Here is a 27,867-nt window from a genome sequence, read left to right on the forward strand (position 1 = left end):
CAGACTTGCAGTAGGTTTTTCTCATCACTTCCAGCAAGAGTCTTTCATTACAAAGATTTTTCTACCTTAAAATGCATGAGCTCTCTCACTTCTGAGTTTGAATATCCAAGTATTTTTCCTAAAAATTAACCATTTTCTATCAGAATTTATTAAAATACTTCTATTTAATTCCTTCAAACTTTCTATTAGCTTACAGAATTCAAGTATTACAGGTTTTTCCTCAGATACCCACCACTGTCTAATACTAGTAGCTAATATAAATAACTACACTTTAACAGTAATTAACATTTTTTTAATGAACATTTTAGAGGAACATACTTAACCCGGACCATTCGTCATCAACAGGGGGTTGAGCATGACTTAAATCCCACTGAAAATCAGAAGTACCAGCCTGAGAAACTGATTCACTGTTGGAACCTGAAAGGGAATAAATAAAATTGTACTTGTAAGTTAGCAAGCTTCCTGAAGTTTTCTTGGGGAAGGAAGTCCAATCAAAGTAGGAAAGGAAGACAAAATGCTCAAAGAAAAATGTCAGATTTTAAGGACTGCAGAAGACAGGAGAACTAGTAGGGTCTTGTGCATAAGGTATATTCAGAAAACAAGGAAGCTGAACAAGGAAGACAAAATAAAGTCATGAGAAGAACTCAAAAAGAGATAAGAAGGATGAGTAAAACCAGTCTCCTCAAACTGAAAAACACAAATTTCATGGGTAATAAAATTGTTACCCTGTATCAATAAGATCTCTTACAGGGAGAAGCTTAAAATAAACAATCACTAGAAAGATCTAGTTAAAGAAACCTCATTAATTACACTGCAGATCAAACAAATTATACATTACTAAGAATCCACTTCTCATTTAAAGCACAAGTTTCACTAACATAAAAGCAGCCGGACAAACAACAGTAAGGCAAATACCAGTCATGATAACAGAAGGTGTTACACATCTAACATAACTGTTTCCAGAAAAATAAACAGCAAACAAAACAATTTCATAAAAAGTAAAACAAACAAAAACTATTTGTAAGAATTAAATAAATGAACATTTTACTTATGATGAAACTTCTGAAATTCAGTTTGAATAGAACGTGGGTCTCTATTTCACATAACCCTCTGCAAAAGATACCTCAGGTGACAGAAATATAGACATGTTCTCATTTATTTTGTGGCCATTTTGCATTACAGCATTGTTGGCTAAGGTGCATCAAAGAAAACTATTTCTCTTGAAGTTGAAATGGTGGTCATTGCAGCTGAATCTTAGCTCAGCGTGCCATCCTACTTTATTTAATAAACTGTCGTAAGTTTTAGCTTAGAGGCTGAACCTGGTTCCAGGTAGCTGCTTGGGATTTTTTTTTTTAATTAAAACTCTCTGTACAATTTAGATGCTGGACACTGAGCCTAAGTTCAACAGTTAAAAGCCTGTACACTGCAATATGAGCAAATGTAGCCTAAGTGCATAAGCACTTGGCCAGCTACTTCTGAAAAGGAAACTGCCATGCCAAGCTCATGGTGAAAGCAAGCAAGAACAAATAACCTGACATATGATCCCTTTATTGCACAATAAATCATTGTAGGACTCATGTTAATTGTTTAACACACAAGATTTATTGTGAAGACAGGTTTGTACACTATAGCACACAGTCCTTCAAAAAAAGAAAACCCCAGAGCTTCAGCATTTCCAGTTGTCATACGGAGAAAGACTCAAGACTTCAAATCCTGCCTATGGAACATATTTTCAGAGTAATGATTTAGTTCCTTGATGGGGAAAAACTCAATCATCAATAACAAACTCCCTCAGAGGACTGGGATAAATGGGCTTTCCTAGAAAGAAATCCTCAAATCTCTAACTTGAGATATTGCAATGCTGAGAAACCTCTTAAGCCCATTATTTAGACTTAACACACAACCAAGGCAGCTAATTAAGAAATCACAGAATCATAAAATGATTTGGGTTAGAACATACAAAGATCACCTCATTCCAACCCCCTCTAGTTCCAACCTTCTTACTAATATTCTATTGTTGATCTAGCTTTTGATTATCAATTTAATACAGTTATTTTACTGCATAATTTCAGCATAAGAAAATAGCTTTTTAAGTGTCTTCCTCCTCCTATTATTTTCAAAGAAAAAAGAGAAAATGCATATTAGTATCACTTGGCAAACTCTATTCCACCTGGTTGAGTGGAAGAGAGTGGAAAAATCTTTTTAAAGGCATACATACCAGAAACTCCAGGAGTTAATCCAAATGAGGAGAAAGAAGTAGAATTCTGTTCAGAGGTATTAATCCTTGCATCCACATTCCAAGCAGCTGTGGGGAAGGGGAGGGAAAAAAGAAAAAAAAGAGCATCACACAGTGCTGGCAATGTTGAAAATGTAGCTATTTAATTAAGAATTGGATCAGAAAAACACCGGCTAGTCCAGCCATGATGACATTTCACACAACTGAGGACATTAATTACTGCTGATAGAGTTGTGACTTTATGAACACACAGCTTGAAACAATTTTCAAGCTTTCCAAGGCCATCTTCCCTTTACAGCTTTTTCTATATATAAGCTTCTCACAAAAGAGAAGTCAATTGTTTTTTGAGCCCCATACTATTATTCCTCCCATTACTGCAATCACTTAAGTTTTGTAAAGTACATGTAGATGGAACACAGCTACAGAACACAGACTATATTATATATACATATGTTAAAGAAGGGAATAAAATTCAGAACAATTTTTGATGAATGGGAGATAATGCTTAAAAATGAAGGCATACTAGACTGCTACATTTGCAAGGCAGAAAATAAGCAGAAATAGCCAGTAAAAACTACTAGTGGCTTTTATTTAGAATTACATTTACTTAAATGGGGGAGAAGGGGCTAAAAACCAGACAGGTATTCCAGATGTTGTCCAAAAAGTAGACAGTCACTAACCCCCAATTTACTGACTCTTGTGATAATGCACCCCAGCATACTGTTTGTGTCCTTTGCTACTAGGATCTACAGGTGGCTCACGTCCATCTTGGTGCACACCAAGACCCCTTATCCACAAAGCTGCAATCCAGACAGTCAATATCCAGCCAGGGTTGCTTCCAACCAGATTCAGCACTTGACGTTTATCCTCACTGAACTCCTTGGGTTCCTGTTGGCCCATTGCTCCCATCAGGTTCAGGTCCTTCTGGAAGGGATCCCTGACCTGGACTGTTTCAACTGATTCCTGCCCCCACATTTAAGTCTGATATAATCTGGAAACTGGATGTGAATGACATGGTTGCCTCCTCCAGGTCACTTATAAAGATGATAAACAGGACAGTTCTAAGCAAGCCCTGTGACACCCACCTTGTGCAGTCTCCATTACCTTGGGCCTGATCAGTTTTACACCTGTTCTAGTTTGGATACAACAACATTGTGAGAGACAGTGTTGAAAGCATTAGTCAAGTCATCATGAAAGCCTTTCACAGCTCTCCTTCACCCACAAAATTATTCATTTTACCAAAAGCAAATCAGCTTGGTAGATATGATGTATCCTCAGCAACAACACCAACAAAAAGTTGGTCAGTCACTACAAACTGCTTTATTAGAATACACAGCAGAACACATCTAGCCAGAACATGAAGAAAGCCCTTCACTTCTACTTGGTAATGGTAAAGCTTCCAAGGGTATATCAGACCTAGCGTCAGGAACTTCATTTCAAAATATGCCAGAGAAATAAAAGAAGGTCTAGACTTCTGCAGATTATGGCTGGGGTAGGGCTGTGTTTTGGATTTGCACTGAAAACAGGGTTGGTAATACAGGGATGTTGCTGAGCAGTGCTCACACAGAGTCAAGGCATTTTCCACTTCTTGTATTGCTGGCAGCAAGGCAGCTGGAGCTTCTCTTCCCAACAAGAAGCTGGAAGAGACACAGCCCAAACAAGTGACCCCAGCTGGCCAAAGGAATATTCCCCACCATGTGGCACCATGCTCAGTATAGAAAGGGGGGGAAGAAGGAGGAAAGGAAGGACATTTGGAGTTATGGTGTTTGTCTTCACAAGTCACTGTTACATGTGATGAAGTGCTGCTCTCCTGGAGATGGCTGAACACCCACCAGCCCATGGGAAGTAGAGAATTATTTTCTTGCTTTGTTTGCATGAAGAGGTTTTGCTTTCCCTATTAAACTCTCCTTATGTCAATCCTGGAGTTTTCCAGTTTTTCTCCTCCCAATGTCTCCCCTGCTGGTGAGACAGTGAGTGAGCAGCTGGATGGGGCTTGCCTGCTGGCTGGGATTAAGACTCCACAAGTCTGAACTAACACTGCTGACCACAAAGCAACACTGCTTTCTAGAAGAGATGAGGATACTTAGACTGAACAGTGGGAAGGGCCATGTTACAGCATTTACTAATAACTTGATGACTGTTGTCCAGAGAGAAATCAAGAAATCTCCATTATTACTGTGGACAGCACAAGAAAAAAAGGCAGAAAACTGTACTGAGCACTAAAAAACCCAGTTTCTAATGAGAAAAACAGTGTAACACTAAGTGTCACAAGAGTTAAACAATGTTTATGCCTGGGGCCTAAAAATAACACCTGCCAATATCAGACACAATTGATTTCATCATGCTGGATCAACAGAATAGACTTACAACCTGGGTTTTAAGACATTATTTAAAATAAATTACGCTTCAAAATGGCTTAGTAATCATCTCCAGAACTTTATGAAAGTGATATACAACATTGTATTCCTTCACAGAAATAATTTTATGTCAGATAAACTCAAAAAACCCAATTTAACTGTACACAGAAACATAGATGCTAAGCCATCAGCACTTGCAGTAAACAGAAATTGTTCTGTTAACATTTCACTAGACCACATCAAGATTTTTTAAATATATAAACATAAAAATATTTCAGAGACTACTAAAAAATACATTTATGAAAAATTGCTTACATGAAGCAAGTTCTTGGAAATAGCTTACCAATAGGAGTGAACAAAGAACGCTCTTTCCAGGGCCTGCCCACCAGGCTTACTCCCCAGTCCTTTCCATTTCCATTAGCATCTCCAGTGTCTTGGCCCCACGCCAATGTCTCAGTCTTCCTCTTCCCAGCTGCAGTTGAAGGAACAGATGTCCATTTCTCCTCCCCTACACCAATCTGTGAGGAGATTTTTACAGGCTTCTCATTCCAGCTTCCTCCATTTACTGTATGGCTTTCACTCAATCCCGGAGAAACTTAAATACAACAATAACAAAAGGATTATTTAAAATAACAACTGGATGAAGAATTAAAATATCACTTATATGCACATTCACTTAATAAAAAACCCCCAAATGAACGGCAGCTTTGCTACACCAGTGTGATACAGACAGGGCTGCTGCTCTGTCTCAGCTGATTTTCCAGTTCAGATGATATGCACCATCTGTCTACTAACTTGAAGAGGGAGGAAAAAGCAGCACCAACTGCACTCTCTTTCCTCATCCCTTTCTTTACAGGGTTTGAGCCCAGTGTTGGTGAACCAGTGTCTCTAGATTAGAAAAAGGGTGGGGAGGGTGCTTTCAACACTGTCAGCTAATTTCTCTTAGACAATATGGGGACAACTTGTGGAAAAACCCACACACTAAATGGAGATTATTTCCTGTTTCATAACTGCATGCAGCAGTTCTCCAAGCAGCATGTAGACAAAATTACCAAGTATTAGAAAATACTTCCTAAACACTACAAAGGATTTACAAAGAGCATAGATATCATACTGACCATAGAGTCCCTCACAGTGAGAGATAGAAATCATAGTAACACTCAGTTTGTAAGTAACATTTTATGTCTCACTAAGGTAAAAGACCACAACACTGCAAGAATCTCTGTTATGTGTTACCCTCATGAGAAATTACTAGCCACTGCAAGTTTAATGTATTCTTTGAGAAGTCAGCAGTAAACTGAGCCAAAGATCATTATAGAAGTTTTTTAAATTTATGTCCCTATTAAATATAAGGGCTAGTGCATCCAGCCTCCCTTACTATGTATCACAAACCTTTCTTTTTATATATGCAGTGGAAAAACCAAAAAAACTGTTCTTCCTCAAGCAATTAAGAAATATTTGCATATTACAAGTGTAACACTTAAACAGTAAGCCAAACCCTTATGCACAAGTCAGTATCATATGCCAACAAAAAATACAGACCAAAAGTTCATTTTATCTGTCAAATGAACTTGTAACTCAGGCAGCATCAACATGCCCAATTCAAGCTGGCCTCACTGACATAGAATGACTTAGGTGAGATATGCCTAGATTTTCTCAGACAAATCAATTCCAAACACAGACATCTGTAAGGTCACCATTGCTGTACAAAAACCACTGCCCTTTGTCTACAGCACTAGCATTGCTCCTGTGAGTCAACATCCTCCTAGCATAATATGAAATCTTAGGGAAAGGCAGCAAAAGAATACTGAAGAGACAGAAACCAAACTGCAGTTACTAGAAAAACCTTTTTGCAACTTTGCAAAAAAGCAGCTGAGGTCCTGAAGAAGGAGCTTGATTCTTCTCTGTTTTACTCTTTTTTTTCCTCTTTATTATAGTTGTCTTTTGTCAAAAACTTCAAATTCTAAATTACCAGCCAGTTCTCACTGAATCACAGAAAACTGAAGATTGAAAAGGATCTCTCAGTCACCTAGTCCCACCTTTTGTTCAATGCACAGCTAACTTCAAAATTATACTACATTATTGAAGTTCTGGAAACCATAAAGGCTGATTGTCCAGAGATGCTTTGAACTATCTCATGAAAAGCTTTTTTCCTCATGACCTTCCCCTTACTGAAACTTGGTTATTTTCTCCTGTCCTCCCATTAGGCATCTCTGAAGAATACAGCACACTCCTTCTGTGCCATGGTATAGGAAGTTTGTGTGTGAAGTAAAAGCTCTCAAAAACAAGCAGAAAGGGATTCACTTTCTGGATCTGAGTGCTGTTAGTAACTAATTTTTGACTTGCTTATTTATACTAGTTATTTTTGATTAAAGCAACTCAGCTAATGTTGGCTATATGTAAGTAACAACCATCTTGATTTCATAATGTCAAACTAATTCACTTCAAGTATTATTATAGCAGTATCTGTTATTAGAAAACTGTTAAGATTTACTAGTCAAATATTTTAAGTTTTGTGTATGATATATGTCAAGTATGTTCTTTTTATAAACATACAAGTAAGAACTTTCAAAATGAATGTATTTATGCATCTCAAAGGAGAATGTTAAGAACTGAGTAACTTGTATATTCAACCTGAAACAAGTGTAAACAATAATCAGGACTTGTGAGCTCTCTGCAGTTATCTATACCAGGGTTTCTTTGACAAAATAGTTCATTAACACAAATAAGTAAAGCTAGGATAAAGAATTTTTCAGCAGAGCTTAAAAATAAATGTTATTGTTCTGTACATAAAGATTTTTATAATAGGTAATCTACCTGAAAATTCAAAATACTGAATTGTATTTCTACATGTAACAGAGACTGTTTTCAACTCTATTAAGAAATAACTGGAACTTAGAAGTATAATATTTGCATAGCCAAAAGAGCCAGATGTACAGTAACGTTCCAGGTTAGTAACTCAAAATCCTGCACAGACAGTTGCTGTTTTCACTTCTGTAAAATACTCCTCCAGTTACTTAGGATGACCAATAATGAAAACTTTTTACCTTGTGGAATTGATGACTCCCCTTTTGCAGGTTTAGAACTGTTAATCTGTGCATTCAAAAGTGAATCACCTGATTAAGAGGAAACAAAGCTAGATTAAGCTTTTTAAAAAAATAACGCCTGTAAAAATCTTCTGACAATCCATTACTAATATTTTAAGAAAATAATATATTAGTACCTTACAGTAAATTCAGACACTTCCAGAAAACTTAAAGATAAAATTAAAATGCTCTATTTTTTATTATTTGTGTTTATGCTGCAGACAGAATGCTCTCAAAGCGACTTGAGACCCATATACAAATAACTGCAGATTTCAAAGAACTTAAACTACTTTCCCAATGAACAAAGAGCATAAATCTAAAACACAGGTTGTTATTTACAAGCAAAGAGTGGCTCTAAGTATTTCAGACCGGTAACTATTTCTAACATCTACCTCACCATAAAAACACTAGATACAGCTAAATTCTTTTTGGATTAGTCTTGTACAAGGTGATACACAAGATACAAAAAAGTACATAAAGGATTCTCACTAGAGAGGTTACAGTAGTTACAGTTAGTAACAGTGCATCCAGGCAGTTGGACCTACCATTTCTTGAAACTCTGTGTAAACTGAGGGGAAAAAAAAAAGACAATAGGAAACAACTGGTCTAGTCCTCAAGGCAACAATGATGCACTCAGTCAAGGTGTAAATGAGTGTCAGTGAAACAGGAGGGTGAGGCACACCAATTTCAATGAAGTGTTTCAAGGTACCAGACAGTTGTTCAGCTCAGTCTTTTTGCCACTTTGCTAGAACATCAAGTTTCCTTCAATTAAAGCATCTATTTCTCAGTTTTACCCAAATAGGGATTCCTGTGCCTATACATGCTCTAAACCAGTCCATGCAATCTTTATTGCAGCAGCTCTATCTACTGAATCCTCAGCTACAGTAATTGACTAGTAAATCTCAGCCATATGTGCCTTACCATTATGAACAGCTTTAGTACATGATGCTACTAAATCTGTGTTGGAAAAAAATACCTACATGTTAAGCAATGAGTGATATTTTAAGAGAACTTCAGGGGCATAACCTTCCCACAAGGAAGCACTCAAAAAGTTAAGGAGTTGGTGCTGCCTGCAGCAGTGCTGAGAATGCCTTTGAATTTTTTGAAAACAAAGGGCAGAGTCACAGAGCACAAGTGAAGGAACAAGGACAGGCCTACGCAGCTGTGAAACAACAACAGCGCAACAGCGTGGATGGAGGCCAGTGCCTTAGACACTTGCTCTAAAACACTCTTGAGCTTCCCCAAAAATATGGCTAGAAAAGGGGGAGTTTTGCACAATGAGAAAGTACTTTTACACACCTTGAAATAATTTCCTCAAGAGTTCCACCTCCAAATATACCTAACATACATCCAAAACAGAGTCACTATTTAAGCATTCAAGTAAAGTTATCTTTCTAGGACACATTCACAGACCTATCAAGCATCATACCTTTATTTTTTCTGAGACCAACTGGAAGGGATGGTGTAGGCATCAGCTGTTCAATGGATACAGTAACCGTGTTTTCTATTCCCTGGAGATTTGAGTCTCCTGAGCCACCATCGGTCAGCACCTTGTCTCGTTTACGCTGCTGACGCTTCTCTCTGTTACTGATTTTTGTTTCCCAGGCTCCTAAAACATCACCCAAACGAAAACATCACTAAGCCAGAGAGGAAGAAAAGACTTTTAGCTTCTATCATATCAAACAGAAGTCTGAGAGCATTTTAACCAGTCAGCTTCAACCTTAGATTGAAAACACAAATGATCAAAGGTAAGTTTTTCTGTGATAATACTTGGCTTCACAGAGCAAAACATGAATAGCATGAACACCTTACTATCCATAGTTTCTCAGTTTTTATAAGACTACTTTAAAAATCAGTTGGAAGTTACTAAATACTGTTGTTTCAAAGATCATATTTCCATATATAATACGTGACTATGGAGTTATGAGTTTCTTGTGTTTCTTTATGAACCAAATCTGAGTAAATCTTAAACAGCATTTAAGCCATAATGTTTGCACTTTGTGTTATGTTTGTGTTCAGTACCTTCATCAACTTCCTTTCCATCCAGACGAGATGTATCCTGAACTGTTTTGGAATCTCCCTTTGATTTCTTTTTTTTCTTTGACTAGAATAAAAAGAAAACATTTTCTTAATGATTACTTACTGATCACTTGGTATAGTGATTCAGAACTCCCACTCCTCCTAAAATACAAGAATAAATTTAAAACAGATTCTCCAGAACCACTCTCTGTGAAAGACTTATGCAGCACAGAATTGGCAGGTGGGGGGAACATTACTTATGCTGCAGATACAAAGCCAGGCAGAAGCAGCTATGCTGGCAGCATCACAGTCACACAAGAGTAATGAGCTGTTTAGCAGGCAGATGCCACTCTGTCAAAATTTGTTTTGTGCAGAAGTATAAAGTTGCACATGAAGAAATAAACAATGCCAGCAACTCCTTTAAAAAAAAAAGTAAAAAAATCCAGGTTGGAAATTACTTCAAAACACAAGCTGTGATTAGAGCCCATACATTCCAAACTCTTTTTTCCTCAAGGTTTCATCAATTATGGCTTCTTGGATGTAAGAGCTAAGCTAAACAAATAGGAACAGACATGACTGCTTCTGCAAGTAGTTTCGGTGCAACAGGTAGCAATATAGAGTGTTGAAAATATAGTATTGAAGAAAAAAACCCCAAGATATTGGGAGAAAATATATTGCAGAAAGCCTTGGAGCAAATTGACTTCTGTACTGAAAAGCTTTTCAACCTAGTGAAGAAAGGTATAAGAACTACCAGATAAACATGAATGAAAAACAACAAGACTTTAAAAAGAAGTATGTTTTTCCACTCAAATGTTATAAGGGGAACTATTCGCTTATTCACTGTCTCTGAAATATTTCAAGAATGCTGGACATCTTTCTGGAATACATCTGCCAGAGTCAGACTAGTAACTGCCAGCTGTATACCTGAGTTTCCACAATTTGGTTTTCTAGTCTCAAATGTCCATGAAGTGTCTAACAATCTCTCTAGAATTCAGAATTGATATTCTATGGGCCCCACAATGGCATGCAGTTCACATGCCTTATGAAGTCCCAGAGTAACCTGTAGCTTCAATACAGGCGCTGAGAGCAGTATAGCTTGTTAGTGTAGCAGAGATGATAAAAAACTCACTGCTTATATGCAATCCTGCATCACCACACCTATAACATTTAGGGAACTGATTTGAACAGGTAGCTCATGGTTTAATGTACATTGGGACCCAAACTACACATGCACCCAAGCTGAATTTTCATTTGCTCAGCAGACTACCTTTGCCCACATACCAGCCAACTAACTTCTGAAAAGCCTCCAAAAGAGAAGGGCTGGTTTCAAAAGCAACCTGAGAAGAATTGGTTCTAAAAATCTGAACAAGTGAAATTATTTGCTAGGGTAACTTCTAATGAAAGAATTAAAAAGGCAAGTGAGAATTAGCAATAAAATTAGTTATAAATTGCCTCTTCAAGCTGAAACAGAAAAATTACAAAAAGACTAAGTTTGTACCTTTGTCTCCCATTTGCAGCTACACTGAGACAGGAACTTGAGACCCTAAAGTTTCTATCCACAAAGCCCTAACTACCCAACTGTCCTTTGGCATTAAGAGAACACCTGAAATTACTTCAGAAGACTCCCAGACAACAGTTTGAGATGACTACTCTTCCAAATTGTAACTTCAGTTTCCTTAAATAACTAGCTCCTATGGAATTATTGACATCAAATTTTATACTTTTCAGGAAAACACTGAAGTTTAACAGCTGAAAAAGAAATTTGTGATTAACAAACACTGTTTTAAAAAAGATCAAGAATGCAAATCTTGAAAACATGCTTACTTTCCTAAACAGTGTTACCTTGTTCTGAAAAACCAGAACCATCCTTTTTTATCCAATCAACCCATCACCTGCTAAACTTTGTACTGTACCAGTTGCTATCTCAGTACCAAACTGATGGAAAGAAACAGCAAGAGATGCTAAAGCCAGAGCAAGCCAGCCATTCTGCAGAAGTCTATGCATTCAGAGTGTCACCTTCTGCAACACACAAAGATGCCAGTGTTGGCTCTGCCAACAGCCAAAGAGCACATGAGGAATACTGCAGGCCTGCCAAATTTTTTTAAGTCTTTAGGATGCATTGTGCCCCATGCAAGAACAATAGAAAAATAAACCTTTCTTCTTGATCTCTGAGTAATCATTTCTACTATTCAAGACAAAGCAGTTATGTGCTTGCAAACAGAATGGATGATGACATTTTAACTTCCCACAACCTCATCCACAGAGTTATTTCTTAGGGAACAGTCCCTTACGTTAAACACTAAAAAAAACCCCTGCACTGTGGTAAGTCACTAATTGCAGATGAATAAACTCTGTGAACAGCCAGACTCCAGACACTACCCAAAGCTTCCCCTCCCATAAAGCAGAAAAACACATGAAATTCACAATCCTGAGGCAGCCAAGAAATACAGAAACACAAAGAACATGTGATTTTCAGTGAAAGCATACATTATTAACACATAGGTTATATGCATTCATATATGTACCCACTTGCACATACAACTTCAATCACAGCCATTGTGTCTTACACCATCCATCCCAAAGATGGTACACAAAGACACACAGGACCCCCTACAAGCTCAGCAGGTTTGTAATGTTATAAATGTTACAGATGCCCTGAGAAGCCTTACCAAATAATCAGAAGCCTGTACAGTTACCTGTAGTTCAAAGGAAGTTCTTAAGTATGCTTTTAATTGAAGGGTAACAATTTACTCCTGACTCAATCATTTTTTTGCCCAGGATCCCCCAAAGTGATATGAAACCACAATTTGAATAATCATCCACATCCATTTAGTGGTACTCATTTCCTAGTTTCAGCTTCACATTTTAAAATTCAGGTCACTATGTTTGCAATTTTAACATGAAGTTGAGTTTAGGATTTGAACACCTAATCTACTTGAGAACCTGCAAATTCAGGTTCAAGTTGTGGCATGTTCTTGGGGAAAACAAAAAAAAAAGCCAAAGCCAATCTGATATGCAAAACATGGAGAAGAGGAAGAGCCACACAGCATGGAACTTTAAGGCAAACCTATTTCACAGAAAAGTCACTCAATTTGCAAATTGCAAAAACATTTGAAGTCCTACAGCAAACTAAAAGGATACAGTCTTTTAGTCAAAATACTAAACACAAAAGAAGTTATTGGAGGGTAAGCAAGTGTATTTATTAAAGCTTGGATTGGAAGGGACCTTAAAGGTCATCTAGTTCCAACCCCAGCCATGGGCAGGGACACCTTTCACTAGACCAGGTTGCCCAAAGCCCTGTCCAACCTAGCCTTGAACACTTCCAGGGATGGGGCATCCACAACCTCCCTGGGCAACTTGTTCCAGTGTATCACCACCCTCACAGCGAAGTGTTTCTGACTGTTTATACACAACCTTTTATTTTTCCTCAGTATAGTTACAACAAAAGCATTTTCTTGAAGAAAATAAGTCAGAAAATAATGACAGTGGGAAAACTTCATGCACAGTGTTAGCAAAAGAACCAAGCAAAAAAAATTATCAAAGGCCCAAGCCAACATATCCATGTTACCCATAAATAACAGCATATATAATAAAAAAAGATTAGTCCTCACAGTTCAAAAAAATAACACTGCCAGTAGTAAGGTTACCTTTTAGATTAGAAATTGCAGATGGATGCTTTAAAATATATTTTAAGGTAGCTGTTTAATTTGTGTAACAAAAAAGCCCACACCAGACTTCAAAGCCCACATTTATCATCAAAAATCAAGAACTCTAATCAGTAATGGATACATCTGGCAAAAGAAATAAGCATGCACACGGTCTAAATCCTTTGAATAGTAGTCCCCCAACTGGTAGACCATTTACAAGGCATTTAACAATACTATCATTATGCTGCATCCCCATGAAGCCATCAAGATGAAACAAACTTTATTTCTGTAGGCTTAACACTGTCACATGATGAACACAGATACCAGTGTTTAGTGGGGGGCTGGGAGCGGGGCTTCCTTGACAAACATTCTGTGATAAGGCATGTCTCAGAAGTTAAGAAAATACTACTTTAGCTCTTTTCAACTCCAAATTAGATTAGTACTCTTCACAGTAAGAAGTCTGCCTCTTCATTCATATATGTAACAGGATTTCAAACCAAAACCAGTTTTTAGATATTGAAATATTATAAATCAAACTTCAACATTTTTGCTGTGTATCCATAACTAACCTTTTCATTCTTCTTTTCTGTGTCCACAGGCTGCTTTATATTGTCTTTATGGACAGTTTGTATTACTTCATCTTCAGATACATCAAGGAAAGACCTTCCATTAGGCTGTGTAAAGAAAGAGCATAAATAATAAAAAAATTAGAGAAAGCAGATGAAACAAAGCTCAAATTACAATATTACTGAAATGCAATTGTTGACGGAAAAATGCTTGTAAGATTATTGAATAGAGCAGACCAAATTGTGGATTGCTGTTCAAAGGATCTACTACAATTCTGTATTTACCAAACACAAAAACGAAAAAGGAAAGAGAACAGGTCTTATAATTTCATCTCACTCCTATTTAATCCAGGAATTTCATAGCAAAAGGTAAATTTCAGAAATTTACCAGCTTTTGAAATTACCTGTAGCTGTTCTGAAAACTGATCCCGAACAGCTACAGTTGTACATGCCATAAATTATCTAATTAAAGTAACACAATTACCACTTTGTAGCAGTTCAGCAAGAGGACAAATTTTTAAAAGCAATTTCTACATTGACCAAACATCTGCAATTTCTCTCTATGCATATCCCTCCCAGCTCACTTCCTTCATAAGTTAAACTTCATAGTAGAACAGAAATTAAAAATCAAACATGAAGCATGACTAAGCATGGTAGCCCATTGTTCTTTTCAGACAGACTTGATTACAGATGTTACCTTAGTCTACCATTTCCCCCTCACACAATTAAGGAAAGAAAATTAGTATGTATTATGCAACATATAAAATTAAAACTCTGGACAATCATTAAAGGGGGCCTTTACATTACTTTTGACAGCAAAAGCATGTCAAAAGTATGACACCTTAGCCTACATATTCCCCTTACAGAAATGTAGTAATTTAGAAATCATTTACTTCTAACAAAAGGCTAAGACTGAAGTTACTCTGCTTAACCGCAAAAAAGATGAAAATATTATACTACAGTCAGCCATTAATTTCACTGCATGGAAAACAATTGTTAAGAATAGTAATTGGAAGAGTCCACACAAATGTCACTGGTTCATGTTCAGAATGACTCAGATAAATGGATGACTGAAAACTAAATAAGCATAAATAGCTACTTCAAACTGCTTTAATTCCAGCAATTCTCTCAAAATAAATTTCAAGCTCTATTACCTTTAGTTATTTTTTTTGCTATTAAAAACCCAAAAGCTGTTATAACTCTGCATCACACAAAGCTAATTGCTTTCAAGTAAAACAAAAGCCATATCACAACTTAGCATGGCCTATTCCTTCAAATATTAGATCTGATCCTCAATTCAACTGTTAGAGGCATTTAAGCCTTGCCACATTGTATTATGCCTACAAACCACGCCAGCATGATTTCACTAGTGCATAACATAGTATTGCTAACTCTAGTTAGCAAGCATGCCAACTTCTTCAAAGTAACTATAAATAGAAATTGAAAGATCAGGTCACCTAACCCCTCTTCTCCAACAACCAGCTTTAAACTAGACTTCTCATATCTCACATGCAGTGCATTTCCCTCAGCATTCTGAAAACAAAGTATATTTTATAAGTCTGGTCTAGGAACGCTCTCTAAAAGTTCTTCTAAACCAAGTCCACCTTATTTGTATATTCCACAGGGGTACCAAAGAACTGATATTTAATCTTGAAAATAACTCATTGTCAAAACTCAGTTCTTGTGCCTCTCTATTTTCTCCAGGGACTGCTTAGAATTGAAGTTAGATAACATATTTGATGTATCTTGTACTGGGTGTGTACCAAAACTTTTACAGCCAACTAACTTTTTAAATTCTGTACCTTGCTTCTTAGCTATTACATATGTACCTTAAATTGAAAAGTACTTTATTAATCCCTTCCAACTATTCAATAAATAGAAGCTTTATTTTTTAGTTTAAAAGAACTTCAGCTCTTTCTCTGAACTAATAAATGAATTCATATCCATTAAAAACCCTCTGGAAAAATTCATCCACATGACTGTTCAAAATGCTGTCTGATCATCTGATCATGCAAACAACAATCTTTAGAAACATGTTAGAAAACTTGGACTTTGATACATCTGGGAGAAATACATCCCTTAATTGTAATACCCTCCTTTTCAGTGGAAGCTTTCCACATTTATTTTCTGCCCATAGATGAATCATAGATTTTTAACCAAAATCCATGTGACCATTTTTGGATATACCAAAGAAAGCAACAGAAGCAAGAAACAAGAACGTTTTTCTACAGTATTCAGAAATGTTTAATTTTAAAAAGACAACCACAGCCCAAAGTTTAAAACTTTATGGGTAATAAATTAAACAGCCACTGGCAAAATTAATTAACTCAAAATTGTGCAATTTATTATTTGCCATCTTTTCTCCCCTCATCTTAAAGCTGCCAGGCAAGATGCAACAAGGCAGAAGTAATCCTGTCAGTAACAGCATTGATTACTGAATGCTTTTCTTGCCTAAGGACCTTAAAATTCCAATACTTAAATAAACCTTTTTCCACACACACTTCATTTGAGGGTGTTAAGATATACCAAATGTAGAAAAGGTTTTGCTTAGACTTTCAAAACAAACAAAAAGTACTCTTTAAATATGGTAGTGCAAAGGATAACTCAGTTTCATGCTTCAAACAGTATTAATGAAATTGTTATCACCTCAATATTACAATGCTGTATTAGCCAAAGTCCTCAGTTACACGTTAGAAAGATACCTCTGCTTAGAATATCTTGGCCAATGAAAGAATCTGGTAACCAATGTTTTCTGCAAGCTTCTGTTCAGAAAGAAACTAAGCAATTTTCTCTATCTATGAGGCCTGAAGAATCCTACAGCCCAACTTTTGCCATTTGACCACTATCATATACACAAACCAACACCTGAGTATCACCTGAAAGTATACAGTCTTTACAAAATCTAAGCGCAAATAAGCAATAAACAGCCATAGCCCAGAAAGTTCAAATATGAAACTTCCTCAAATGAATGCAAATACTTTTACTAGAATGTGTAGCATTTATTCTCCAGGTGCGTGACAAACAATGGAAAGTACAAAGTCAATTTGGTGTTTTCCACATCTACAAATGGATGTTGTGAATGGCTTCCTAAAGTGGTTGCAGAGCACAGAAGATGGCTACTCTCAAGTTTCTGTGGTGTTTTGGCAGATTGCACAGAAACCATGTAAGAACAGCTCCACTTTTTTCTGCTGAAGTGGGAGAGGCACAGTAATTATTCAGAAGGCAACAGAATCAAAATTAACTATCAAGTTTTATGAACAGAAAAAAAATTCTTAATGAGGCCAAAGACTTTTGCCTCTTCCAGGAGTTAAAATAAAAATGAAAAAAGAAAAAAGCAGCTTCAGGTTTACTGCACAGACTCTGATGTAAAGACACCATGATACCTTGCTCCAAGCAGCCTGAATGCCAGAACTGGCTCTGTGAACTTTCATCTTAATGAATGCTAAACAGTTTCAGCTCCGTTTTTTTCACAGTCTGTTCACAGCAAGTAAATAAACAAAATCTCATAGGTACTACTGTATTCAGTCAACACAGTGCTATTCAAAGAAACCTGTTTTACTAAGAACATGTAGGGTAAGTTGTACCCTACTTATACAGGTACTGAATAAAGCCACATGCAAGGAAAAACCAATTAATACTCTTCCTCAGAAGAGCTACAGTGAGGAACACCTCTGATCCTGACTGATGAGTGTTACACATCACCTGCCATACAGTGAGCTCAGGAATTCGGTATTAAAGTAACCCTACAGCTTTTAATTAGACATCTGTAGTGTGTTCTTAAAGCCACAGACCACTTGCTCTAAGCTTTCTGAATCGCCTGCAATGGAAATCTAGACCCTGGCATAGCAAGCCTGTAGTAAATCTACTGGTAATAGGCTTACTCTTTTCCCCTCCCAGCCCTCAGTATTAGCATCACAGCACACAAGCCACACGATGAAATTTGCCAGGCAGCAATCCGTAAAAATCTTTGTTGCACCTTTAAGTTTCCAAGGCTATTTTGAGAATTTTTCATACATAAGTCAGAAAACACTGAGACATGCTAATATTGGTCTCTCTAAACTTATCTTGGAAAATGAGCACAAGGCAGGCCTATTAAACTTTGTCACTGGTATAAACTTATTTGCACTTCAGTTAATGATTCAGTTTGTGCATTTCCTTTTGGAAGAAGGTAGGATTTTTTCCATCTCACCATGGAAATAATGAATACAAAGTACTATAAAAATAACTTTTAAAATCTTAATGATACAGAATGACAGCTTAAAAACTACTTTGCTCTTTTAATTACAAAAAGATTTGCTCCTACATCGCCTTAACTTTATTCTATGCCTACGTAAACTAAGCTCAATGGAGTACAATTATTTACATTAAAAAAGTCAGTTATTTTTTATATAAAATTACTAAAGTTTGTTTTTATGAATCTGTGTACTACAAAGCATTGTCAAGTCAAGAGAGATATCTACCTATTCACGCAATCTTCTGTGGAAGCATTTTTTAATGTCTTCAGCAATGACTTGCAAGAGTTTGTTATTTGTTTTCATACTAGAGTTTCAACAAAATAAATGAAGCAAACTTGATTTAATTTCTAGGGTTAGTCTTTGTTGTCAAGAAAGCATAACATATTTATATGACCCTGGAGTATCTGCTTCTCAAGATGGGAAAAAAAATTACCTCTTTAGCATGCCTTCTCCAAAATGGAGAACCTAGCTACACTGGAAAGATTCTGAATCATGTTTCCTCTTCTTGGTGCTCAGCATTCAGTCTCTTGCAACTTCCAGAAACAACTTCAGTAGTTCAGTGTTCAGAGACAGGTTGGTGACATATGCAGACCTTTTTTTTTTTTTTCCTTTTTAAGATGTTCTAGCCTTACACTCTCATTAAAAAGTTTCCCAAACCTCTCAAATCTTAATGCTGCCACAGACTCGAGTGAAGATACAAACCTAATGTTTCTCCTTTCTCTCATCATTAGGGAAACAATTCCGATTTTATAGAGCAAGATATAATTATACGACACAGTTGTAATAGGCAGGGGACATCTGTTACACTTTCATTCCTATAATCTATTTGGACATAAATAGGATTACAAACATCCTAACAATATAAAAGCTATAGAAGCAATCCCTTTCAAGCCCCAAAACTGTGACAACTGTAAGCTTTAAAAGGACAGTTGACAATTTCTGCATTCTACTAATTTTCTCTTAAGTGGATGGATGCACACGATAAAAGCTGGAAGGTTCCCACACATATTAAGAATTTAAAAAATATAAACTACAGGAATGATCTCTTTTTAAGGGGCTGCTAAGACACAGATTTCCTTATTAAAGGAGATGATCCTTACAGTAATAACTAAATCAGACACATTCCTACTGAGGCACGCTCACAGCAACATTGACACTAACGTGTTCCATTGAAAATACAAAGCAAAAACCTTACTCAAGTTTGAATCATCACAGCATTCATAAGGCTTAGAATGCTGCTTCCAATAGTCTTTACCTGCCTAGACTACAATTCCTGGCTTGAAATTCTAAGCCATGCTAAGGACTGCACAACTGGTTGCTAACCCTATTATTCAGTGAATAACAACAGTAATAGCAGCTTTCGTATAATTTTTGTTTACAATAAAACGCTTCCAAAAAGCCAGCCTTTTCCCCATCACCCAGGGCTATTAACGCGCAGTTTACTTGTGGCAGCGCTGCTCCTCCAGGTTTTCAAAGTAACAAAGTAACCCAGACGACCTGAGACGGCTCCAGAGCAGACAGGACCCCCACACTTCCTTTCACAGGCAAATATCGCACGGTGGCTCGGGGAAACCTCTACGGCACCCGGATCCTTCCCACCGCGACAGGGCCCGGGGAGCGGCAGCCGGGCTCGGGCCGCTCGCCAGACGCGACCCCCTCGCCTCCCCACTGGGACCCGGCCGGGTGCCACAGCCCGCCCGGTGCCGCCGCTGTCAGCTCGCCTTCCACCCCCGCTGCCCTCCCGGCCCTCACACCCCTCTTACCCGCGCCGCTTTCTCCGGCAGCTTCTTCCTGTTTCGCTTCTTCTGCTCATCGCCTTTGAGGTTCAGCTGCCCGGGGCCCGGGCCCGCCGACTTGCCCTGGCCCCCGCCGGCCGTCAGGCCCGCGCCGACCGCCTCGTCACCCTTCCTCACGGCCGCGCTCCGCGCCGGCTTCTTGCGGAGGCCGCCCCCGCAGGCCGCGGCCAGCAGCAGCCCCAGCAACACGAACCCCAGCGCGGCCGGGACCGCCAGGGCGAGCCAGGTGGGCAGCGCCTGCGGGTCGAGGCCCAGTTCGAGGCCCAGTTCGGCATGCAGCAGCCCCAGCCCGCCCGACAAGGCGTCCCGCACCCGGGCCGCCGCCTCCTCAGCCCACCCGGCCGCCGCCTCCTGCCAGCTTCCCGCAGCCATCGCGGTCCCCGACCTCGCAGAGGCCCGAACCGAGCGGGGCGGCGAGGGCGCGCTCAGGCCGAGCGCATCGCGGCCTCGGGAGAGCCGCGCCGGCCCGCCCGAACCGGAGGCACCGGGGGTGGGGGTAGGACGGGACGGGACGGGACGGGAGCGGAGCCTCCGCTGGACGCGGCTGCCTCAGCCTCGGGGCCGCCCGGGTCTCCTCCTCTTCCTCCTCCCCGCCCTCCGCCTCGCGCGCAACGTCACCGCCCCGCCGCGCGCCCGCCGCAGCGCGCCATCAGCGCCATCACCGCCATCAGCGCCATCACCGCCATCAGCGCCGCGCGCGGGGCGGGGGCCGCGCCTCCCGCCGCCTCCTCAGCCTCCCGCCTCCTCCTCCTCCTCCTCCCCGGCGCGCCCGGCCCGGCACGGCCCAGCCAAGGGCGGTGCCGGCGGGGAAGGCAGCGAGCTCGACGTGGCAGGCAGCGAAGGGAGCGGGAGCGGCCGAAGCCGAGGGGTTGGAATCTGAGGTCATCAAATCCAACCTATGGCCGAACACCACCCTGTCAACCAGACCTTGGCACTAAGTGCCACGTCTTGTCTTTTCTTAGACACCTCCAGGGGTGGGCAGCCCATTCCAATGTCAGGCCACCGTTTCCGTGAAAAAATTCCTGCTCCAAAGTGAAGCTACCCCGGCGCAGCTTGAAGTGATGTCCTCTCGTCCTGTCACTGCTTTCCTAGAAAGGGCCGCCCCCCCAGCCTGGCTACACCCGACTTAAAGGTGATTGTAGAGAGCGATAAAGTGACCCCTGAGCCTCGTTTTTTTCCAAGCTAAACACCCACAGTTGCCTCAGGAACGCAGGACTTTTACTCCAGCCCCTTCACCAGCTCCATTGCTTTTCTCTGGACATGCTCCAGCACCTCAATGTCCTTCTTGTAGTGAGGGGCCCAGAGCTGAACACAGGATTTGAGGTGCAGCCTCACCCGTGCTGAGTACAAGTGACAGTCACTTTTGAGGTCCTACTGACCAAGCTATTTCTGATCCAGGCCAGGATGCCCTCAGCCTTCTCGGCCACCTGGGCACACATTGGCTCATGCTCAGTTGCTGTCCCAGCACTCTCAGCTCCTTTTCTGCTGGGCAGCTTTCCAGACACTGCGCCCTAAGCGTGTGGCATGGGGTTGCTGTGACCCAAGTGCAGAACCCAGCACTCAGTCTCACTGAACCTCTTAAAATTGGCCTCAGCCCATCGATCCAGCCTGTCCAGATTCCTCTGCAGAGCCTCTTACCATCCAGCAGATCAACACTCCCACACAACTTGGTGTCAGCCGCAAACTTGCTGAGGGTCAACTTGGTCCCCTTGTCGAGGTCATTGATAAAGATGTTAAACAGAACTGGAGCCAGTACTGATCCCTGAGCAGCGCCACCAGTGACCAGCTGCCAACTGCATTAGTTCCATTTACCACCACTCTCCGGGCCTGACATCAAGCCAGTATTTCATCCAGCAAACACTGCACTCACCCAAATTGTTAGCAGGCAGGAGAGGGCTGTGCATGTCAAAGGCTTTACCAGAGTCCAGGTAGGCAACATCCATACCCTTTCTTTCCCTCATCCACTAAGTGGGTCACCTTGTCATAGAAGGACAGCAGTTAGTCAAGGATGCTTTAGCGTGGACTGTTTTCATTTTCCAGTGAATATTAACTGTTGTTGTTGCAACTGGTTGCACATTTGAGCCACCCTAACATCCCAAATAATGTATTCTGTAAGTATTTTAGAAGTTTAGGATGTTGCACTATATAGATAGAGGTGACAGAACATTTATCGTGTAGCTATAGTTTTAAATACATCAATCAAAGAAATATGCCTAACAAATTTGAAGGCATCATTCAGCTAACAGTGAATGTTTTGTGTTTTGTAATTTGTTTCGTGTATATATATATAGATAGATATGTATATATATGTACATATGATTAAACCAAGGCCATGGAACAGAAAATATTGTTCATTTTAAAGAAAGCACCGCAAGAACCTGGTGGGGCTGGATGCCACAATCCGAGCCATTGACACGATGGTTTTCACTGCGGCGCCGGGGCACCACCAAGTGGCAGCACTGTGAAGAGCTGAGCTCTCGTCGGAAAAACATTTCTGTCTTAAAAAAGAACAAAGGGAGTGGTTTCGCACCTGGAAATAGCCAGTTTTGGTTTGAGTCGGCTGGTAAAGTAAGTTAATCTGAAAGGAATAAATATATTTTTACTCTGAAGCAATGAGATATAGCCATAAATAGGCGTACAGTTGTAGCAAATTGAAATATTTTGAAGGTCTGTGTGACTCATTTAAACAGTTGGGAACAAATATACTACTCTGTCTGTACTCATCAAATAAACCAAACATTTTATTTGGAACTAATTTCGACACATATTAGGCTGGTATTAATCTTCAACTGTATTAAGAGATCTGATCAAAGTTACCCCAAGGACTCTTCCATCATCTTTCTCAAGCCATTCTCCCAAAGATAACAGCACAAGATTGACACATTGCACATGACACACTAAATAAGAGAAAATTATGGAAAAACCAAAAAGAATGGAGCTTAAACTTACTTTTTAAAATATCAGCTCTGTTGATTGTGCAAACATTCCTTGTTTTATCACAACAGCTATTGGACATACCTTACACAATACCTTACCACCATACTTAAAGCTCCATGGCTTGCTGCCATGGCATGAAGGAAACCCAACTATTGCTTTGCAGTCTCAAAATACCTGTTTCAAGAGGTTTTTTAATGATTATCTTGAATGATATTGAACCATGTGTCTTGCAGCTGTAGACATTCTTTAGATTAGAAGTCAGATGGATATGGCAGAAGCAGGTAAAGCCTCTGATCAGGTAAATAAGCAGAATCCCAATAAAAACACATTCATGGTGGTTGTGACAGGAAATTGAAAAAATCTTGAACAAAAAGCAATTTTGCTGTCTTATATGGATCGTGACTCTGAGTTGCTTTAAGGTGAACTCAGTACATAATTCACTGAAAATACTAAGTCATATACCCATTAGTTTTCTGGAAGGAGGGATCAACAACAACAAGAACATCCCTGATCCAAGAGTTACCATCCTTGGCAATGCTAACAAGGAGCTGGAAAAGGATGAGAAGTCTGCAGACAGAATTTGCATTGAGAAATTTCTCATCTAGGTCATGGTTGGATGCCTTGAGCCAAGACTGAGCTCAGGCTGAGGAATGGGTTTGGAGTTAAATGTTGGATTAGGAAAATGAGGCTCATCATGCCTGGAAATGCACTTGGTGTGGAGTAACCAAGAGCTGCCAAAAAGGGGTAGAACATGAAAAGAATTCTTCCTGGAGACACTTTTACACTTTTCATCCAGGCCATGGCTGGGCATGTTGGAGAAGGCTCAGCTGATGCCTGGGATTAGGGTTAATGTTAACATTACATACCTGGTTGGGAGAGAGATAAAATCTGGGGCTACAGTTGGTATGGGGCAGAAAAGGAGCAGCTGGAGTAAGGGGTAGGCTGCAAAAATACCTCTTCCCTGAAATCTTTCTAATCTGGGTGCTAGGTCAGGATCTGGAATTAAGGCTCAACCCATCCTTTGCATTCAGACTAAGTCAAACTTTTAACAAGGCAAAGCCAAGAGCTCCATTTTGATAAAAAGATCTGCTGTAGGAATTCTCTTAGGATAACTTGTTCATCATGGCTGTGGCTTGGGGACTTTGGTTGGTCTCTGCACATACCAGGTGTTGAAGTTGTGGCTACAATTAGGCTTAGGGACAGGAAACAGGCCAAGTTTGAATACCCATTTGGAATGGAGCAGGAAAGAATTATTCTTAGAGAAGTTTCCATCTGGTTAATTGTTAGGGGCTTTGGGCTGTCTCAGCCTGAACCTATGGTTAGGGATCTGGTTCTGTTCAGCTTTGGGAAAAGGGAGAAAGCCTAGCACTTCATTTGGTCAGGGATTGAAAAGGGATTGCCAGAGGAAGGGATGGGGGCAAAAATAATTGTTCCCTGAGGACATGTTCACCTGGGCTATGGCTTGAGAATGTTGAGCTGGATCTCACCTGACACCTAGGTTTGGGTTAAGAGTTGGAAGAGACACAAAGAGTAGAAGCTCCAGTTTAGTCTGTTAAGCCTGGAAAGAGGTTGCCAAAGGGAACAGTAGAGTATCAGAAGAATTCTCCCCTGAAGTCTTGTGCTGTTCTGTTGGTTTAGAGATTGGTTTAGGGGAAAAACACTCTGGAATGAGTGTTTCCTCTAAAAAAAAAAAAAAGGAGTTCTAACAATCCCAATAAGGAATGAATACTAGTGGATGAAAGTAAAAAAAACCCCAACCATTTATTGACAGAATCAATACTGTGCCCATGTGGCACAGTAAAAAGTAAGTAAATGGTAGATATTGAATTGTAAGAATTTAGTTCCCTTCACCCCCTTGCACACACACACACCGGAACAAAAACCCAAAATGCCAGGGAAAGAAAAAAGCCAACAGCATTTTGCCACTTAGTGGGTACAAAATGGCATGGGTTTTCAGGGAAAACAAACAAACAAGAAAAACCCCCAGCAGATTCAAGCAGCAGTTCAGGCAAACAGATGTGAAACCTGGTGAGTCTTTGACATCAGTCCCCTCTTCACAGCAGAGGAAGCAGGTGAACTTTCTGTTGTTGTCTCAGCTTTTCCCAAGGTGTGAGGCTGAAATGGAGAGGCCCCTCGTCTTTCCCACTAGTCTCTGATCTCAGACCAAAACCAAACCATCCAGTTCACTTCGAAGTGCTGCTGAAGAATTGCTGCTGCAGCCTCTCCAAGTCCAGGAAGGACAAGGAAAAAAACTTCTGCCTGGGCTAACAAAAAAAATCCATGCTAGGCAAGCAAAAGCCCAGACCACATGGCAGGGACACCTGGGGGTGAGACTTTGGAAAAGCCCACTGAAGAACTTCAAGGCTCCCTTCTCCCTCCAGACCCACCTTAAAGCTACAGCAACCATTTCTGGGCATGAAGCATGCAATCAGGGAATAGACTAATCATCATAAAATCACCCCAAGACAGCTGTGTTAAATTTACATGAGGATGTGTTTATCTGAGTCATAGCTAGGAATTCATGGTCTCATCCAACACAGAGTCTGGGATAGTTGGGGCAAAGTCCCCACATAAATTTGGGGTTGGGAGAGAGACAAAGCACAGAGCTCAGTTCGGAGAGAAGCTTGAAGGAGGTTGCTGAAGGAAGGTGCACGTTGCAAAAAAATTTTGTCCCCTGAGAGCTTTTTTACCTGGGACATGGCTGGTGGACCTGGGCTAGTGCTCAATTACCTTCTCAGAGTGGTCAAAGCAAGACTTAGAATAGTTACAGTTTTTCTGATGCAGTGCTTTTGGAAGGATTTTTTTCCTAAGGGAAAAGGAAGAGCTCATTATATGAGTAAACCATGTCCCTCTCTGACCTTCAAAGTTTACCTTATTTTTTTTCCTATTGGTCTGGTCAGCTTTTTGAGCTGAGACAGAATCATAAATCAAAATTCACTCTTAAGAAGTAATGTGTTCTTCAAAGTCTTTCTCAATTTTACATTATTTTTCATTTCAGTTCACATTCTTGTACATAATCATATAATTCAAATACAGAAACATTCTACTAAAAGTACTAAACTTAATTCCCTGTACAATGGATAAGTCTGTTCTCATTAAACCTTGCCATAAGTAGTGTTTAGTCATCAAAGCTAAGTTGTCATTATGACTGATAGAGCTCAATGCCTTGGGAGGTGAAGAACACTTTGGCAGACTATTCATGTTCAAATTTCTATCAGCCCTAAACACTGAGAAGAATAAATTGCAAAGACTTGCTACCCACCTAAGAAAAAACTCCTTGAATTAATGGGAAGCAAACACCAAATTATAGGCCTATTAGCTCATATCATTTGTTGTATAAAATTGTATTAAGTGTACATTAAATGTCTCCTGTAATATGTGTGTTTGGAGAGTTTTCGCAGTTTTTTTTTCATAGGCAAGACAGTTTTCCTAATACAGCATTTTAATCAAGAGGTGTTGCTGTTCATAGAAGTAGCACAGTTTAAAGTTAACTTTAAACCATGTGGTTCATTTATTAGCAATACAATTACAGAATTCAGGAATGCAGGCTCATTTACACATTTAGCCTGTAGCACTGCAGTCTGTGTTGTACCTGCACTCAGGTACTGTCCTGTGCTGTCAGTACCTGAGCTAGCAAGAGTCAGAAAACTGCTGGGATGTCAGTGTAGATGTCAGTGCAGACATATTCAAGTTCCTTTGGTATGTCCTACTCTAAATAATTTTGTTACAGGCTTGGACTGTTTTCTGTCATTCTGTGCCAGAGGTAGGTGGAAATATTCCAAAATACTAAATCAGCTCAGGGAAATTACAGTTACAAAGGAAAATGTCTGTCTTTCGGTGAGCTTTCAGTGCAGCACACCTTTGATGCCTTGTGTAGGCTGACCTAGAACAGAGACTAGATGGAGTTAAAGAATAAAGTAGGTATTGATTAGGAGAGAAGGCATCAATAGATCCACCTTGGGCAGCCCAAGAGCCCAGCCAGGGCTACACCCAAGATGAACCCAAAATGGTCACAAAATGTGTTGCAATGTGATGGTATTTTAAATTCAATAAAAATGGATGACCGGTCCCGGGATCTCACACTTTTTAAAGTTCTGGTCCATTTGCACATTGGAGTTAATTGTCCAATTACAGCTTTAGCCCATGAAGTCCCATCCTTCTTATTTTTCTCTCTTCAGTCCACTGTTGTTCATGCTCTTGGGCCTGAGATTTGGATAGGTTGTCCTTGGTCCCCAGCTAGAGAAGGAATTGTTTTGTATACCTACTCTGTGAAGAGAGCTTGCTATCCCCTAATATGAAGCTTGGAAGTATACACTAAAGCAGTACAGAATCTGAAAAATATTAAAGCTAAAACCTGAGGCATCACCTTAGGCATGCAAAGGAAGCCTAATCTCATCCTGTTCTCCCTGCTGGCTCATGTAGCAGCATGCTGCGAAGCTTGGGCACCCTTGGCTGTGAGGTCTACCACAGAAAAGACCTGTTCTTGGCAGCTGTAAGCTTGGAAACCCAGAAAAACAAACCCCTTGCTTGAGGTAGAATATCATATATTTTCCATCCCTTTTTTTAGTCAATGGAAAGCTGTATAGTCCAATGGGAGAAGGAAAAACCCACCACTCAATAATGAAACTATGAATAATACATAGAACATATGTGAATTCAGTCTGAAACGTCAGTCCTAGAGATGGTATTTCCTAACTTCTGTGCACTTGATTTGGCATTCTTAATTATTCTTAATTGAAAAATTTACATACAAATTAGACTTTTTAGAAAATCAAACAGAAAAAAAGTTCTCCTGGTTTTAAAATCTGCTTCAGAGAGACATTATTCCCATACAGAGTACAAACTTCAGCCTCATTTAAAACTAATTGAAACCTGACTCTCTGAAAGACTGTAGTGTCTATAATATATGTGTCTATGGTGCTCAATAAAACAACCCCAGGGATTGTTTCAGTTCCTGACTCTGGGGTGGCACACTCTGGCTCACACCC

The 27,867-nt window shown here is 39.8% G+C and overlaps 1 protein-coding gene across 2 annotated transcripts in view; it reads right to left on the reverse strand.

Moving 5' to 3' along the window:
* MTDH (metadherin) overlaps positions 1-20,633 on the reverse strand; it is a 35,045-nt gene extending 14,412 nt beyond the window's left edge. Inside the window, exons 1-8 of one of the 2 annotated variants that reach the window (XM_054642123.2) lie at positions 19,910-20,633; positions 13,915-14,019; positions 9,702-9,783; positions 9,109-9,288; positions 7,641-7,709; positions 4,937-5,188; positions 2,219-2,305; positions 319-417 (exon numbers count right to left, since the gene is read on the reverse strand). In XM_054642123.2, the coding sequence (XP_054498098.1) occupies positions 319-417; positions 2,219-2,305; positions 4,937-5,188; positions 7,641-7,709; positions 9,109-9,288; positions 9,702-9,783; positions 13,915-14,019; positions 19,910-20,314 (1,279 nt within the window). In that variant the 5' untranslated portion in view covers positions 20,315-20,633. The remainder of the gene's footprint in view (positions 1-318; positions 418-2,218; positions 2,306-4,936; positions 5,189-7,640; positions 7,710-9,108; positions 9,289-9,701; positions 9,784-13,914; positions 14,020-19,909) is intronic. The other variant, XM_054642115.2, reaches the window with a different exon arrangement.
* Positions 20,634-27,867: the final 7,234 nt, after the last annotated feature.

The sequence above is a fragment of the Agelaius phoeniceus genome, chromosome 1 (genome assembly GCF_051311805.1).
Source record: "Agelaius phoeniceus isolate bAgePho1 chromosome 1, bAgePho1.hap1, whole genome shotgun sequence".
Lineage (NCBI taxonomy): Eukaryota > Metazoa > Chordata > Aves > Passeriformes > Icteridae > Agelaius > Agelaius phoeniceus.